Genomic DNA, 16,728 nt, shown 5'->3' with positions numbered 1-16,728 from the left:
AGCAATTTGGTGATATCTACTAAAATTATAAATGTGCATGACTCATAACCCAATAATTCCACTTTGGATCTGTACGCAAGAGAAACTCTTGCATAATTCCACAGGGAAATTGGCAAAAGTATTTATAAAACCTTTTATTTTTAGCTTTTGTTTTTTTTTTAAAATGTACAATTCTATGGGGTTTACTCACACAGTTGTGTGAGCATCACCACTATCTAATTCTAGAATATTATCACCATCTACAAGAAACCCCATACCCATTAGCAGCTCTTCCCCAATCTCTCCCACCACCCCAGTATAACTCATCTATTTTCTGTCTCTACAGATCTGCCTTATTTGAACATTCCATATAATGAAATCATACAGTATGTAGTCTTTTATATCTGACTTCTTTAACTTAGCATATTTTCAAGGTCATCCATTTTATAGCATATATCAGTGCTTAATTTATTTTTATGATTGAATAATATTCCATCTAACATTTTGGACATCCCACATTTTATTTATTCATTCATTCATTGATGGGCATTTGGGTTATTTGCACTTTTTTGGCTATAATAAATGATGCTACTATAAAGACTTACGTACAAGTTTTTGTGTGGTCATATGTTTTTAATTTATTGGTTAAATATCTAGGAGTAAAATTGCGGGTTGTAGGATAACTCGGTTTATATTCTGAATTGCCAACTGTTTTCCAAAATAATTGCACCATTTTACATTCCCACCCACAACTTATGAGTTCCAATTTCTCTATATACTAACACTTGTTATTGTCCATCTTTTTAAAAAATATACTTTTATTGATTTCAGAGAGGGAGAGAAACATCAATGTTTTTTATTCAGCTTTTATTTTTTTGTCTTAGTTCTGAATGAAATTCCCAAAGATTTTCTTCTCTTTTTATTTATATATCCATTTCCATTGCTAGCAAGATTTGTTGAATGAATTATAACAATACTGAAGTCTTTGGTATTTTCCCTATCCTTCTGTTTGTTTTTAAACAAAGAACTATCTGTATAGGCGGTGATTTTAGTAGGTTGGATTAGGTAACACCTAGTGGTGACTTTAAACCTTGTAATTCAAACAAAAGTTATGACAAAGCCTTGTAACCTCCTGTTATGACTCTTCTAAAGCAATGAACTCATTGCTTCTCTTTGGAAATAAGTGTTACTTTCTTAGAGGGGTGCATACTAAATTTTCATAGACAGGGCAAGATATGCTCCCTCAGTACAAGTGGATTAAAATTCTTTTTCTTTTTTTTTGATAAATTTTAGTATCATAACAATAGAAATATTCCCTTTGTTTTTGCACACTTGATCTAGCACAGTTCATTAAATTTTAGAGAATATCAAGTCAAACCTCTCCATTTTATATGCGAGGAACCTGTCTCATAGAAGATGGAGCTAGTGCCAGAAGTCCAGCAAATGAGCCTGGCCAGTGTGGCTCTGTGGTTGAGTGTCAACTATGAACCAGGAGGTCAGGGTTCAATTCCTGGTCAGGGCACATGCCCGATTGTGGGCTTGTCCCCAGTGCGGGGTGTGCAGGAGGCAGACAATCAGTGATTCTCATTGATTTTCCTATCTCTCCCTCTCCCTTCCTCTAAAATCAGTAAAAATTATGTTTGTTCATTTTAAATAAAATCCAGCAAATTGCAGTCAAAGTCAAAACAAAAATCCTGGTCTTCGGACTTCATCCTTAACATACTGACTTGAGACTATTTCTTTTATCCAACATACCTGTTTTGTCATTGATTTTCTTGGAGAAAACAGACAGAATGGGAATATGAAAGTCAATGCCAGTTTGGCACTGGCATCTTCACACAGAATGGAATTCATACACAAAAATTTTCAAGAGAAATAACAAGCAGCAGGGTCAGGATTTCAGAGAAACCACGGCTTGTAAGCCCAGCATCTGAACCAGCTTTATTATAGACTTGCAAGGGCAAAAATAATATGTAACTTATGGCAATGGATAACATTAAAGTCTCCAAAGACTTATGAAACTGTTCCATGAAAAGTCACCAGAGGTGTCTTAGAAATGCAAGTTGCAGGTGAATGGAATGGCTATACTTGCAGATCTGCAATGACTAGTAATATGTTTGAGAGCTGGTAATTACAAGGTAAATTTAAGACAATATGGTCATTATGTCTTTTAAATAGATAATAGACACGCACACAACTCGAATAAGGAAGCAAAGACCCTTCTGGAACAATAATGTTGAATCAGAAAAATTTAGATGGTCATTGGTGTATTGTAGATTACCTCACACATATGGAATATATTGATGGTGTCTCTGTGATTTTACTAGCAAACACTCTTCCTACACTCACCCTACAATCTTCATGTTCCAAGCAGTTGGGGTTAGTCAGATATGTGACAGGCTCTTAGTTCCATCAACAGATAGTCTCATTGTCTCAAATATGGTGGGATAAATATTAAGTTGAAGAACACCAGCAGTATCCCTAGAGCATGCCTGGAAATCACCAAGTCCTCTGGGAGGCAGTCCTCTGTGTAGAACACATCAAGGCTCCCTGTAACTGGTCTTATCCTAAGACACATTTCCTCACGGTCTGCTAGCACGTTTCTGGGTATGTCATCAGTTTGCTTTACAATGCTCCAGTGAGGTTTTGGAAGGTGGTGTTGGACATCATAAGAAGACATAACGGCTAGGTGACCAAAAAGCTGGACCTGGGCAATTGGAGGCTCCCCACCTCCTCCCTTTTCTGGAATGTGTATTCCTCTTGCCTTCCCTGTACCCAGCAGCTGCCCCAAGATACCTAAAATCTTGAGAGAATAAAGTATCACTGAAACCCTGTGGATGGTATATATAACCACCTCAGTTAGGGGCCTCGATATAAATTTCTAAGATTTGGCAGACAGGTGCATAGATGTACTCAGCCCTCGTGAGTTCCCTTGCTTTTATACCTGCCGCCTTCAAATCTGGGGTGGCCTACCTTTCTTTGGTCTCTCCCTGCCCTCCATATATGGGGGCCAGTTTTAGATTATGGGGGCAGATGTTAACTAGACTTATTGTGGTGATCATTTCACAATATATACAAATATCAAATCAAGTTGAACATCTAAAACGAATATAAAGTTATATGTCAATATGTCTCAATTAAAAAAAAAACCGTGGGCCTGGAGACCTCAAGGGAGCCTTTAAATGTTAAGTAAGAAAATTGATCCTTAAAACCTTAATATATCTTGTCTACTTTTTAATTATTAATAACATTTTAAATATAAAAATCACAGGTTATAAACTGTACAAAGTAATATTCTCCTGAACACATTTATATAGCTTATTATTAAAAACAAGTTATATCCCTATATATACAGAATATTTTCTTTTCAGATTTTGTTTTAATTCTAAAGAAATTATTTTAAAACTAATTTGGATAAAAATCACATTCTATACAACAGCGAATTGTAATTACATGCAAAAACATTTCAAGAATCTAAATTATTATCCTTTAAATATTTGCATAAAAAGTGACAAAATTCTTACCAGATAATTTTAAAACAAGAAGTGACAGGAAGACTATTGCATAACTTTACTTTTTTAGATCATCAATATCTTTGAGCCTCTAATGAATGGTGTAGAATTTTCCCCCAGAAAATAGCACCTGCTGAAACCTGTCTAGGTCAGTGGTCGGCAAACTCATTAGTCACCAGAGCCAAATATCAACAGTACGATTGAAATTTCTTTTGAGAGCCAAAAACCTACTTCTGCACATGGGCCACGAAGTTTCAATTGCACCGAACGTGCGCGCCCGCACGTGGTATTTTGTGGAAGAACCACACTCAAGGGGCCAAAGAGCCGCATGTGGCTCACGAGCCACAGTTTGCCGACCACTGGTCTAGGTACCACAAGTATTCATTCTACATGTATTAGTTGAATGCCTACTGTCTCCCAGGGGTCCAGAATAGAGGCACAAGCTATTTTTCCTCCTGGAGCTTACACCATAGAAATGAAGACAAAAAATTGAAAAATACGTAAGACAATGACAGGTGATAATATATGCTATAATGGATTTTGGTTTTGAAAACTTCTAATTTTGGACAAGGGGTAAATCTCAAATATGAAGATGGATCTATAATAATATAAGCATAATATGCTAATTAGACAGGACAGCCAAACGATCTTCTGGATGTCATTCCGGACGAAGCCACGGCGGCGGGGGCCGAGACAGAGGCAGTTAGGGGCAATTAGGCAGGCAGGCAGAGCAGTTAGGGGTGATCAGGCAGGCAGGCAGAGGGGTTAGGGGCAATCAGGCAGGCAGGGGAATCAAACCAGCCACCTTCTGGTGTACAGAGGAAGGTGTATGGGATGAGGCTCCAACCCAACCAACCAATGGAGCCACACAGGCCACGGCTGTTTCATTACTGTTTCTCAAACTGTCATCTCTTCCCTTTCTCAAAATATCTCCTCAGCAGACAAGAGCTCTCTTCAGAAAAACGAATTCAACTATAAAGCTGAATTTTAAAAATTGGACCTATTGATGTCCCGATTAAATAGTTTTGTTTTTAAATCTAAACATTCTTTGTTAAAAAGAATGAAATTGGGGCATGCGTGGGGAGAGGGGTGGGATGGGAATGGGGAGATGAGGACAAATATGTGACACCTTAATCGATAAAGAAATTAAAAAAAAAAAAAAAAAAAGAATGAAATTGCTTTGGCAATAAAAAAAATACCTTTGCTGTATAAATTGTGATTATATTTAAAATAAAAACATTTTAGTATTTATATATTCATCTTTATCAAATGTCTTAGAAAATCTGCCTTTAAATTATATTCAGATCATTGAATTCATTTTTACGCTGTCTTTGAAAGACATGTTATTAAAAATTACTTGTAAAGAAAACTAGTAAGTAATTTTATAAGTCTGTAGTAGCATTGCTTTATATTAGATCTTATAATGAGTTTCTGGAAGACCTAGTTTTTGCAATTCACATATAATGGCATTTTTAAATGACAAAATGAAATATCCATGAGTTGTGGTGGGTGGATTAAAAAAAAAGGGCTATCCATATGTTTATTCTGCTTGAAAAAGTAGTTGTACCTAGTATGATTAATTCCTGAATTAATGAATTAACAATCAACTAACTGTTAGCCACAGATTTTACTGAAACATGTTTTATACATAAATTTTTCAAAGAAATATTATGAAACTTTTTATTAAAAGTACAATGTCAAAATGATCATAAATGGAGCCCAAAGTCAACTTCAACCTTAAAGAATTACTTCAATTCTTTATGCTGATTTTGAATAAAATGCTTCAGCAGGAAAGCCTACTAGAATTGAAAACTTTAAATATATTTTATAGATTTCTACCAGATAATAAAGACAAATGCATAGAAGGCAAACAAAACAAAACACCCTGCAACCTGAATTTGGCTTTTATTTTTAAATATATTTAGCATGGAACTATCAAGAACAGAAAATAATAAAACACAAAGAAATGGAATATTTTCAAATACCTTTAAAGCTAGATATAAAAATTAATAAGATAGCATGGGCCCAAATTATAGGAAATAGTCCCTAAAATTTGATTCATTAAACACATTTTGAAAGAAAAGTTCTTTGCATATTTTCCAACATACCAATATGTTCCCGAGTGCATTGGTTTCCTATTAATAGATAAAGGTCCCAAATTTGGTTGCTTTATTTAAAATGATCAGATTCAGTATTGGTAAAAATTACCATGTCTCTAAATTCTCAATCAGAATTATAAAAATATGAGCTTTAATAGTTATGCAGCCCAAAATAGAAACATCTTAAAGGATACTTCTGGATAATCAGACAGATATTGCACTAAAGTAATTCCATACCTGATGCTCATTTATGGAAAGTTAATTCTCTTCTTTATGAAAAACTTACTACAAATAAACGTAATGTTAACCTAATTATAATTACACTTCAAAAATATAAAGGCACAGACAGAATAAAGAATAGTTTAATACTATACCAAATTTTCCTCTGAAAATTTGGGGAAAAAAAGGATCTAAATACTGATACTTTTTGATTTTATAATTTACCTTAAGTAACTAATAAGTCAGTATTAAAAGGTAACTGCTACACCCAATCCTTTCCAAATAATTTAGAAAAATGGTTTGTTTATATTTGAAGCTTGTGCATTGTCCCATCTATAAATTTCAATTACCTTTCCATTAACTGGAAATATCTACTTGTAGTATAAACAATCAAGACAATGTACAAAAAAATATATCTTATTCCTATAACTTACAGTGCACAGAAAAATACTTACAAAAATGGAAATATTTGTCCATTTAGTTTCCCAATAAATTAGTGAGAAGATTTAGCCCATTCCACATTTCTTTCTAAACAAAGGCTAAAGAATTGAGTGTGTTTTACTTCTAGCCCTGTTAGCTTGACATATTTTTAAAATATTTGCCTGATTACATGTAAGTTAAGTTAGCATCTTATTTTTATATCACAGTATACATGGCATTTCTTATACGGCAAACAGAAAGGCACAATTAGCAAGCAATAAAATTCAGTACCTGAATTATTAAACTGATGTTCAGAACAATTACAAATAAAGTACATTCAAGACAGTACAGAACTGGGGGGAAAAAGGAATCCAAAAACGAATTTTTCTGAAATTTGGTCCAATAAAATGCCTCCCATGTTCAACATCATGGGTAACATGATGGCAGTATAAAATGAGGCATAAATCAATATGTGGAAGCATATGAATTCTGATCTAGTAATTATGTATTAATTAGGAAATGGCTCCCATAGTAAGTAAACATTAAATATATCTGTAATACGAACATGCCTGTATTAAGTCCAAATACACAGGCACAACTGTTTGCATATTATTATTGACTTTATAATACACCCCCCAGTTTAAAAATGTAGCTATATAATTTTATATATAACATATATTAGATACATAATAGTATATTATGTACCTTAATATATATTATATCTTGAATCCATAACAGCACAAAACTCTCCAAATATTACATGAACAGTCTAAATGAATACTAATCATTTTTTCAGTGTTGAAATAGCTCAGCTCACCTATACAATATCTGGATGTGCAATGGTAAAATGCACGAACTCATGAATTTACTTAATTATTTAAGTTAAATTCCTGCAAAAGCCTAACTCTGATTTGGCTTTTAACTAGAATATATTTTTAGACACCAGTAACTGATACCCTTCTTTCTTATTGTAAACAATATTTCTCCATCAAGAGATACCAATAAAGGAAAATATGTAAGGAGCCACAAATGTGATAGAGAAACCAACCATTCCGTAGGTAATGTACCGATAAGGGAGTTCAACTTCCATGTGCTGTCTTGCTCTTCGAACATCATCACATGGTATATTGAAGATTTTACAGGCTAAAGGAATGGTGAGCTTTTTCATTATTATTCTGGCTAGTAGTACAAATACCATCCCTACAAGGGTACGCAACATGGCTTTTCCAAAGAGAGTCACAGTAATGGGGGGCCTAACTAAAGGTAACGTATCCAGAGAAGGATCTAACATTAGACCCATGTTATAGGTAACATGAGAGCCACATGCAATTCCAGCACCACTTCCTAGAATCTCAGCTGTGTCTCCTCGGGATGTACTCCAGGTGTCAAGAGTGAAAGAAAAGATTCCCAAGGCTAAATGAAGCCCAATGATGATTAATGGAGCATATTTGTGAGTTTGGTTGAAGTTGTCGATCAGGTCCACAAATGGATAGAAGATAGCTAAGATTAAAATGGTATATAGGAATCCAGCAATAATATCCTGGGAAAAGAGAAAAGTAGAGTTGTTTAATATAATACTAAATTTGGCATTAAAAAGATATATGTTTTCATATTTCAAATGTTAATAAATACACATTTTAAAAAATATGTCACTTTGTCAAAGTAAACTTTACTAACTGCATATAATGGGTACTAAAAACTGTTCTAATGATAATAAAAAAGACATATTAAAAGAATTATGTTTTCATAGTTCTACCCTTTCATAAATTAATTTACAATGTAAGTTAAAAGTATATATAGCCTGGCCGGCGTGGCTCAGTGGTTGAGCGTTGACCTATGAACCAGGAGGTCATGGTTTGATTCCCAGTCAGGGCACATGCCTGGGTTGCGGGCTTGATCCCAAGTGTAGGGTATCCAGGAGGCATAATTCTCTCTCATCACTGATGTTTCTTTTTCTTTCTATCTCTGTCCAGCTCCCTCTCCCTCTCTGAAATCAATAATAATATATTTTGTAAAAGTATATATATGTAAGTATTTATAAATTTAAGTAAACACATATATACTACACAGAAATTCATACTCAAATCTTGAACAATTTATATGATTAAATTATGTAGTTTTGATTTCTAGAAGAATATACCTATTTTTCAAAGGTATATTCATTTTCATGCATTTAAACTTAAAATCCAGTGTGATTCAAATAGTCAGAAAGGAAAGAGAGATGTGGTATGAGGTCAAAGAGATAAGCAGAGGCCAAATCATGTAGTGCACTGCAGACTCGGTAAGAAGTTTAATTTTTATTTCAAAAGTGATAGGGAGCCATTGAAAGATTCCAAAGTAGGAGTGCAACAATTGGACTGCTGTGCAGAGAATGAATCATAGAGGAAAAGTATGGGATGGACAGGAGACACTGGTGGGAGGCTACGGCAGTGGTTCACTCTAGAAATGGTTCGTATCTACATGAGGAGAAGTACACAGATGGGTTTAGTAAACTATTTTAGCATTAGAGCTGACAACTTCAACTTGGTGATAGATTGAAATTGGGAGAGAAGCAAAAGAGAAAGGGCTGAAAGATGACTCCTAGTTTTAGGTATGAACAATCTGAGTAGGTGAAAGAGGAAATGAAGCTACTATTAAAAGAACTTGTGTTTCTGAATCATTCTTGACATGAACAAAACTATTTTGGAATTTCTTCCTTAAATTTCTAGGAATTTCTTCCTTAAATTTCTAGGATCTACTCTCTCTCACTGAAAAATTTATCAAGAGTTGCTTATGTTGCCTGACCGGTTTGGCTCAGTGGATAGAGCGTCGGCCTGCGGACTCAAGGGTCCCAGATTTGATGCCGGTCAAGGGCATGTACCTTGGTTACAGGCACATCCCTAGAGGGGGGTATGCAGGAGGCAGATGATTGATGTTTCTCTCTCATCGATGTTTCTAACTCCCTATCCCTCTCCCTTCCTCTATGTAAAAAAATCAATAAAATATATTAAAAAAAAAAAAAGAGTTAAGAGCTGGTTTGGCTCAGTGGATAGAGCATCGGCCTGTGGACCAAAGGGTCCCAAGTTTGATTCCAGTCAAGGGCACATGCCCAGTTGAGGGCTCAATCCCCAGTAAGGGGGTGTGCAGGAGGCAGCCGAACAACGATTCTCTCTCATCATTGATGTTTCTATCTCTCCCTTCCTTCCTCTCTGAAATCAATAAAAATATATTTTAAAAAAAGGAGTTGGTTATGTTCACTGCCCCTACTTCCTCACTTCCTATTTTTTTCTAAACTCATCACTGCACTGAAACCACTCTTTTCAACTAGTTTTCAGAGTAGTTGCTTAATGTTTTTGTCTTATAATTTTTATTATGTAATATTTGGTACATAGAAAAAGATATGTATAGCGCACATAAACTTATATATAATTAATATCTATGAAATCACTGCCCCCCCAAAATATAATATTACCAGTTCTTTGAAATACTGGTATGCTATCTCCCAATTCTATCACTGCATCTTCCCCAGAGACCATTATAAATCAGTGTTTTGGCTGAATAAACATTTCTTTTAACTGTTTTACCACATATCTTCAAACAAAATGTTATCTGGTTTTGCTTCTTTCTGAGCTTTATAAAAATGTTATCATATAGTATGCAGTGTCTTTTGATTTGCTTTTTACTCTACACATTATTAAGATTCATTCATTGTACGTAATTGTAGATCATTCACTTTCACAACTGTAGTATTTTTCTGTGTGATGATACAATTTACCCATTTTCCCACTAATGGTCATTTACATTGTTTTCAGGTTTTGGATTAGTTAATTGGTTATGGCTGAACTTAAATGCTTTCTGAATTGGTATGTATTCTTAAGCCAACCAGGAATATTCCAAGTAATACTACTATCTTTCTTTTGATGTTCTCTGGTGTGGGTCTGCAAGAGTTTCTCCAGGACATATGCCTAGGAATAGAATGGCAGAATCTTAGGTTAAGTGCATGTTCAATTTTACAAGAAAATAAAAAATTTTCCAAAGTGTTTATTGTATATATCCCAGGAGTCATTGCATTTTTCTGATTATTATTATTTTTCATAAGTTTATGGGCTAGTCCTTTTTTTTCTTTCCCTTATTCAATGATGGGAGAGAATCATTGGTCAGCTGCCTCCTGCATGCAAACCAGGCAAGTGCCCAGACCAGAAATCGACCTGTGGCCTTCTGGTTCATTTGTCGGCACTCAACAACTGAGCCACACTGCTGGGCTCCTTTTTTTTTTTTTTTTTTAATACTAGTATGTTTTTATTGATTTCAGAGAAAGAAGAAGGGAGAGGGAGAGATAGAAACATCAATAATGAGAGAGAATTATTGGCCGTCTCCTGCACTCCCCACACTTGGGGATTGAGCCTGCAACTTGTGCATGTACCCTGACTAGAAATGGGACCATGACCTCCTGGTACATAGGTCGACACTCAACCACGGAGCCACAACGGCTGGGCTATTCCTTTTCTATGCAATGTATATTTGTGTCTTTTGGGCAACTGTTCTTTTGGACTGTCTTCTTGCTGATTTACATGATTTCTTTATATAGTCTTCCTGATCATAAAAGAATTTTACTCAAAAAATCTGTTTGGCCCTAGCTGGTTTGGCTCAGTGGATAGAGTGTTGGCCTGCAGACTGGAGGGTCCAGGGTTTGATTCCAGTCAAGGGCACATGCTCGGGTTGTGGGCTCGATCCCCAATAGGGGGTGTGCAGGAGGCAGCCAATCAATGATTCTCTCATCATTGATGTTTCTATCTCTCTCTCCCTCGCTGAAATCAATAAGGAAATATATTAAAAAATGTTTTGTTTGCCTTTTACATTGAAGACATCAATATATCCAAAAATCCTGCCATTGTCCTCACTGTATGGTAGCAGTTCAATAAAAAATTTGGAGTGGTGGATTGGCAGTCAACAGTATAATACCTGAAACCAATGTTCTAAAAGATACTCAATTCCAAATCAGAATATTATGGAATATAAGAACAGCTACAGAAGATACAGATAATTACTAAACAGACTAAGAATTGAATATTCAACTATCATGTTTTTTAGGAAATAGATTCTATTTTGTTCACCACCCCCTACCAAGTAGCTTAGCATATTGTAGAAACTCAAATATTTTTTGAGTGGATAAATGAATGAATGCTTTATAGGAATTTATTTTATCTATTTTAACAAAATCTACTAAATTACTTATAAATGAATATCTTTACTGCTTTTCAACAATTACTACATTATATACATTAGAAAAATATTTCGATATAAAACAAGTTCTCACTGATATTTTCCTATTCTACAGTATGAGGTGAGACTTAAATTTTTTATTTATCTATAAGTGGCTCCTTTTATAGTTGGTCCAGAAAGATAAAATCAATTAACAAAATGTTTTTAAAAGTATCAACTAAGGCAGTAAATACCATTGGTGTATTCAAAGTTCTTAGAAGGACATAAAAAGTATTTCATATCTAGCTTCTACCTATCATTAAGCTTCAATGTCAGATCCTATAATGAATTTATAGACTCTATTTCCTCTCATTTTGGGATTACCTTTACCATGTATATTTTAGACAAATTATTACATATCCTTTGCAATTCTGCCCAGGCATATATCTCCTCCATAAACTTTCTCTTCCTACCCCATAACAGGAACAACTTTCTTCTCTCTGCCTCCTAAGCTTCTTCTACATACCTATTATAGCAGTTACCACGTTGTTCTCCATTTCTTTCTTTTTAAAAAATATTTTATTGATTTCAGAGAGGAAGGGAGAGGGAGAGATAGATAGAAACATCAATGATGACAGAGAATCATTGATTGGCTGCCTTCTGAATTTCCCCCACTGGGGATCAAGCCTGCAACCCAGGCATGTGCCCTGACTGGGAATTGAACTGTGACCTCCTGGTTCCTAGGTTGACAATCAAACCCTGAGCCACGCTGGCCGGGTGTTCTCCATTTCTTTGCTTGTTTACTTCTCCCAGAAAACCAAAGGCTCACAACTCTTGCCTGTCCATTAAAATCACTCAGAGAACTTAAAAATATTGGTGCCTGCGCCAGTCCTCAGGGATTCTGATTTAACTGAGTTGAAGTGGGAGTGAAGCATCAGTATTTTTTTCAAAGCTTCCTAGGGGTTCTATTGTGTAATTTTCAGTTGAAAATTACTGCATTATCTATTTATATTACACATTAGTATTCAGACTGTGATTTCTCAAAGGCAAAGACTTTCCCTTATTATACCTATACTAGAGGCCCGGTGCATAAAATTTGGAAGAGTCCGAGGGAGCCCGAGCGGGGGGTTGTCCCTCAGCCGGGCCTGCACCCTCTCCAATCAGGGACATCCCTCTCACAATCCGGGACCACTGGCTCCTAACCACTTGCCTGCCTGCCTGCCTGATCACCCCCTAACCACTCTCCTGCAGTCCTGATGAACACCTAACCGCTCCCCTGCCGGCCTGATCTCCCCCAACTGCCCTCTCCTGCCGGCCTGATCGCCCACAACTGCCCTCCCCTGCCGGCCTGATTGCCCCCAACTGCCCTCCCCTGCTGGCCTGATTGCCCCCAACTGCCCTCCCCTGCCGGCCTGATTTGCCCCCAACTGCCTTCCCCTGCTGGCCTGATCGCCCCCAACTGCCCTCCCCTGCTGGCCTGATCGCCCCCAACTGCCCTCCTCTGCTGGCCTGATGGCCCCCAAATGCCCTCCCATGCCAGCCTGATCGTCCCCAATTGCGTTGGGGAGGGGGCAGCAAAAAATAGAAGACATCCCTCCCTATTGCACGCGGACCCTATATACTGGCCCACCGGGCCCAGGCCGGTAGGATGCTTGGCACATTCTCGGATCCCTGCTCAGGGGTGGGAGGGGTGACTGGTGGCAGCACACGTGACAGGGGACCTCCAGGTGGCCACTCTGGTCCTGGCTATTGGTCCTGGCACTTCCTGGTCCCCGGTTCCTTCCTGGTCCTGCCTGCAGCCCTGGTCCCCCTACCTGGCTCAGCCTCCCCTCTCTATCCTGGCCTCAGATGGCCCCCTTGGCTCCTGAGGGGAGGTTATGGCTTCTCAGAGACTCCCCAGCAGCCCTGTTGCTTGTGTTCACACAGGGGAAGGGGTGCGTGTGGCAGAAGCTGTATAAATGTGGGTGCAGGGGCAAGTCCTCCGGGGTTACTTGGACAGTTTGCTGATGACCTGGATCAGGGCTGTGTTCTCATCCTTGAGGCACTAGTTGTCAGACCGGAGGTTGGACAGGCCCTTCAGCTCCTCTTCCAGTTCAGCGGCCTTGTGCTCCAGGGCCCTGAGCTCAAATCTCTCCAGCTCCAGGAGGGCCGACCTCTCTGCAAAGCGCTCCTGCCTCTGCATGGCGCACTCCGGCTCCACCTTGAGCTGCGCCAGCCACAGCATGGTCTCGGTCAGGGCCTCACAAAGTCTCTCGTTCTCAACGCGCAGCTCTGCGTAGAGCTTCCTGAAGCCTCCCTCAGGCTCTTCCAATTTAGGCTGGGGTTCTGGGTTGAGGGCCCGCTGCCTACGGGGGGAAGGGCTGGATTCTGGACTGATCCCGCTGGATTCGCCGCCTCCGCCTCCGCAGGCCCTCTCCTCTCCTTGCCAACTCTGCGGTGCTCCCTGGAGGCCTGTGGTCCCTGTCCCTGCCCATCAGGCACCTCTACTCTTTGGGCAGGGCCATCAGAGCTCTCAACCCCAGGGACTCGGGGCTGCCAGGAAGGAAGGGTCCAGGCTCTGTGCAGCCCACTCTTGATCAGGATGGGAGGTTGGCCGGCCCCACCCCTGATTGGGCGGTTTGCTGGAGGCAGGTGGGAGCCGCCTGTGCCCGAGGGAGCCGGGGGGAGGGACCGAGAGGTCAGCAATTCGGCCCGCTCGTGAGTCAATGCCACCTCATGGTGACAGGTTGTTTGGTCGTTTCGGTCGTCATGGCCCCTGGCTTTTTATATATATGGGTACCCGGTGTCTAGCACACAATAAGCGGCAATAAATACTTGGTGAGCTAAATTAAGACAGTTAAAGTAACTCTTTAGAGTCATCACATTTTGCCTGACAAGAACTCTATAAGAGAAATAGATGAAACATAATTTCTTGAAATTAGGCTAAAGACATTTTCAGGGAATAATAATTCTTTGTGTACTAAAAACATTTATTGTAATATTTTATATTTAATTTTCACAACCATCCTGATATAACTTGCCTGGGACAATCAAATATTGCTTTGTTGCCCCAAAAATAAATGTTAAAAGTACTTTTCTTCCCTTTCAAAAGTGTCTAAATTTGATGAAAATTTATCGTTACTGTAAATAACCAGTTTTTAAAGAAAGAAAAATAGACTAAGGCCACATAGCTAGTTATTCAATCTCCTAGATTGAAAGTGCTCAATATGTTTGTTTAAAAAAAAAAGAAAAATGTCAGTATTAGGAATTAAATATTGAGAGTAAGAGAAACTAAAATTTCAACATTCTTTAAAATATGAAGTCTTCCATAAAAACTCACTGATACACACTAGAAGAATTACTCAAGAATTCTGGTTAACTGAATTTTATTGCAATCACTCAAAAATTCTGCAAATAACCCTACCTCTGACCATACTTTAGAATATGCAGATCTCAAATCATATGACTGTCAAACTCTATTCCTTACATTTCAGACCCCCAATTGCCAAACAATTTCACTTTATGAGGTTATGTTCCTTTGCTATCTTACCCTTCCTTCCCTACTTGAAATTAAAGACACAGGTCTCAGGGAACCACCACAAGATTTTCACTACTAGGACGTAAGCTGTTGCTTATTTATTTATTTGCTTATTTTTTATTTAAACTTCATGACTGATTCAAAATTTTAAATTATATGCTAATGTGGAAATGTTCTGAGCTTTATAATTCTCATATAGAATTAGATGTTTTAAGTAAATGATGATTGTGTATCTCCATGAATATTAAACTTAGATTGCTAAAAGACTATGCAAATCTTTATTTCAAATATATTTTTATTGATTTCGGAGAGGAAGAGAGAGATAGAAACATCAATGTTGAGAGAGAACCATTGATTGGCTGCCTCCTGGTCGCCTGCTATTGGGGATCAAGCCCACAACCCTGGCATGTGCCCTTGACTGGAATAGAACCTGGGACCCTTCAGTCCACAGGCTGGCACTCTATCCACTGAGCCAAATTGGCTAGGGCTGCTTCCTTTTATGTTTGTTTATTAATTGTTCATGATATTACGCTGGATAGTAAGGGCATGCTGAAATTCCATGCAACATAACCAGAAGTAATGCATGATAGAGTTCAGGACATAAACACGATGGCTATCAATGGGATATTGAATGTATAACATTAAAATGTATAAGTGCTTTTAAGTATTACATCACAAAGTACGCAATAAAGAAAGTTAATGTTAAATGTAACATAAAGAACTCAAAGTAGCAAATTTTCCAAAAAGAAACTTAGTGAATAATTTAGGTATTAATTATAATTTTTATGCCCTGAAAGTTAAGTTATATGCTAATGTGGAAGTGTCTCTCTCACTTTGATGTCTCTCTCTCTCCTTCTCCACCCCTCCTTCCCTTCCACTCTCAAAAAATCAATGGAAAAAATAACCTCGAGTGAGGATTAGTAAAAAACAAAAACCAGAACCAACCAACAAAATTTAAAAAAAACCGAATAGTTATTATCCAGGAACTACTACTATTAAAACGCATCACTATAAGAACGCTTAGTGTTTACTGTATAACAAAAGTAATTTGACAAGTACTTGGTCTAGTAACTTGGAAATGTCTTGTGTTTTAAGAAATTAAATTTGAGAGCTAGGTTTGGTAACAAAGAAAAGATGGGGATAAAGAAAATCAATTTAGTGAAGTAGGTGGATATTAAAAATAAACGAAGCTGTTGTTCTTTGTGTTGTAACAATAACAAAGCATATAGGAAATAATGAATGAATGAAGTTTTCATTATAAATTATTTAGAACACTTCTGAACTCTCCTCTTAATGTAATGAAGATATCAGCTTAGATAGTATGGTATCTAAGCACCTATGAGCAACCTCTAGGGCACACTCTGCCTATAATTCCATACTAATTTCACAATAAACAGTGAAGATACAAACTATGATTAAGAAAATAGTTCAGCCCTAGGCGGTTTGGCTCAGTGGATAGAGTGTCGGCCTGTGGACCGAAGGGTCCTGGGTTCGATTCCGGTTAAGGGCACACACCTCCTCGTGCAGGAGGCAACCAATCAATGTATTTCTCTCACATCAATATTTCTCTTCTTTCCCTCTCTCTTCCACTCTCTCTAAAAAATCAATGGAAACATATTTTCAGGTGAGGATTAAAAAGAAAAGAAAATAGTTTAAAATGCAGGTAATTACCAAAACATTAAAATATACAAAAAAACCCACAAAAATTGTGGGGAAAATTAGGCCCAAATGTTAAAAGAAAAAGGGTTCATTACCAATTATCAAATGAAATAACTGTGGTTATAACATAATCATAATCCAC

The 16,728-nt window shown here is 37.5% G+C and overlaps 2 protein-coding genes and 1 long non-coding RNA gene across 4 annotated transcripts in view; 1 reads left to right on the top strand and 2 right to left on the bottom strand.

The window, feature by feature from the left end:
- WDR89 (WD repeat domain 89) overlaps window positions 1-16,728 on the bottom strand; it is a 92,231-nt gene that overhangs the window by 53,667 nt on the left and 21,836 nt on the right. The gene's annotated exons all lie outside the window — the stretch shown is intronic.
- The window catches only part of LOC114230613 (uncharacterized), a 65,225-nt gene that overhangs the window by 27,341 nt on the left and 21,156 nt on the right, over window positions 1-16,728 (top strand). The gene's annotated exons all lie outside the window — the stretch shown is intronic.
- SGPP1 (sphingosine-1-phosphate phosphatase 1) overlaps window positions 5,378-16,728 on the bottom strand; it is a 34,095-nt gene continuing 22,744 nt past the window's right edge. Inside the window, exon 3 of the mRNA XM_008138960.3 lies at window positions 5,378-7,769. Within this exon, the coding sequence (XP_008137182.3) occupies window positions 7,218-7,769 (552 nt within the window). The 3' untranslated portion in view covers window positions 5,378-7,217. The remainder of the gene's footprint in view (window positions 7,770-16,728) is intronic.

The sequence above is a fragment of the Eptesicus fuscus genome, chromosome 5 (assembly GCF_027574615.1).
Source record: "Eptesicus fuscus isolate TK198812 chromosome 5, DD_ASM_mEF_20220401, whole genome shotgun sequence".
Taxonomy (NCBI): domain Eukaryota; kingdom Metazoa; phylum Chordata; class Mammalia; order Chiroptera; family Vespertilionidae; genus Eptesicus; species Eptesicus fuscus.
The sequence above is the reverse complement of the archived record's forward strand: the minus strand, read 5'-3'. Positions and strand labels throughout refer to the sequence as shown.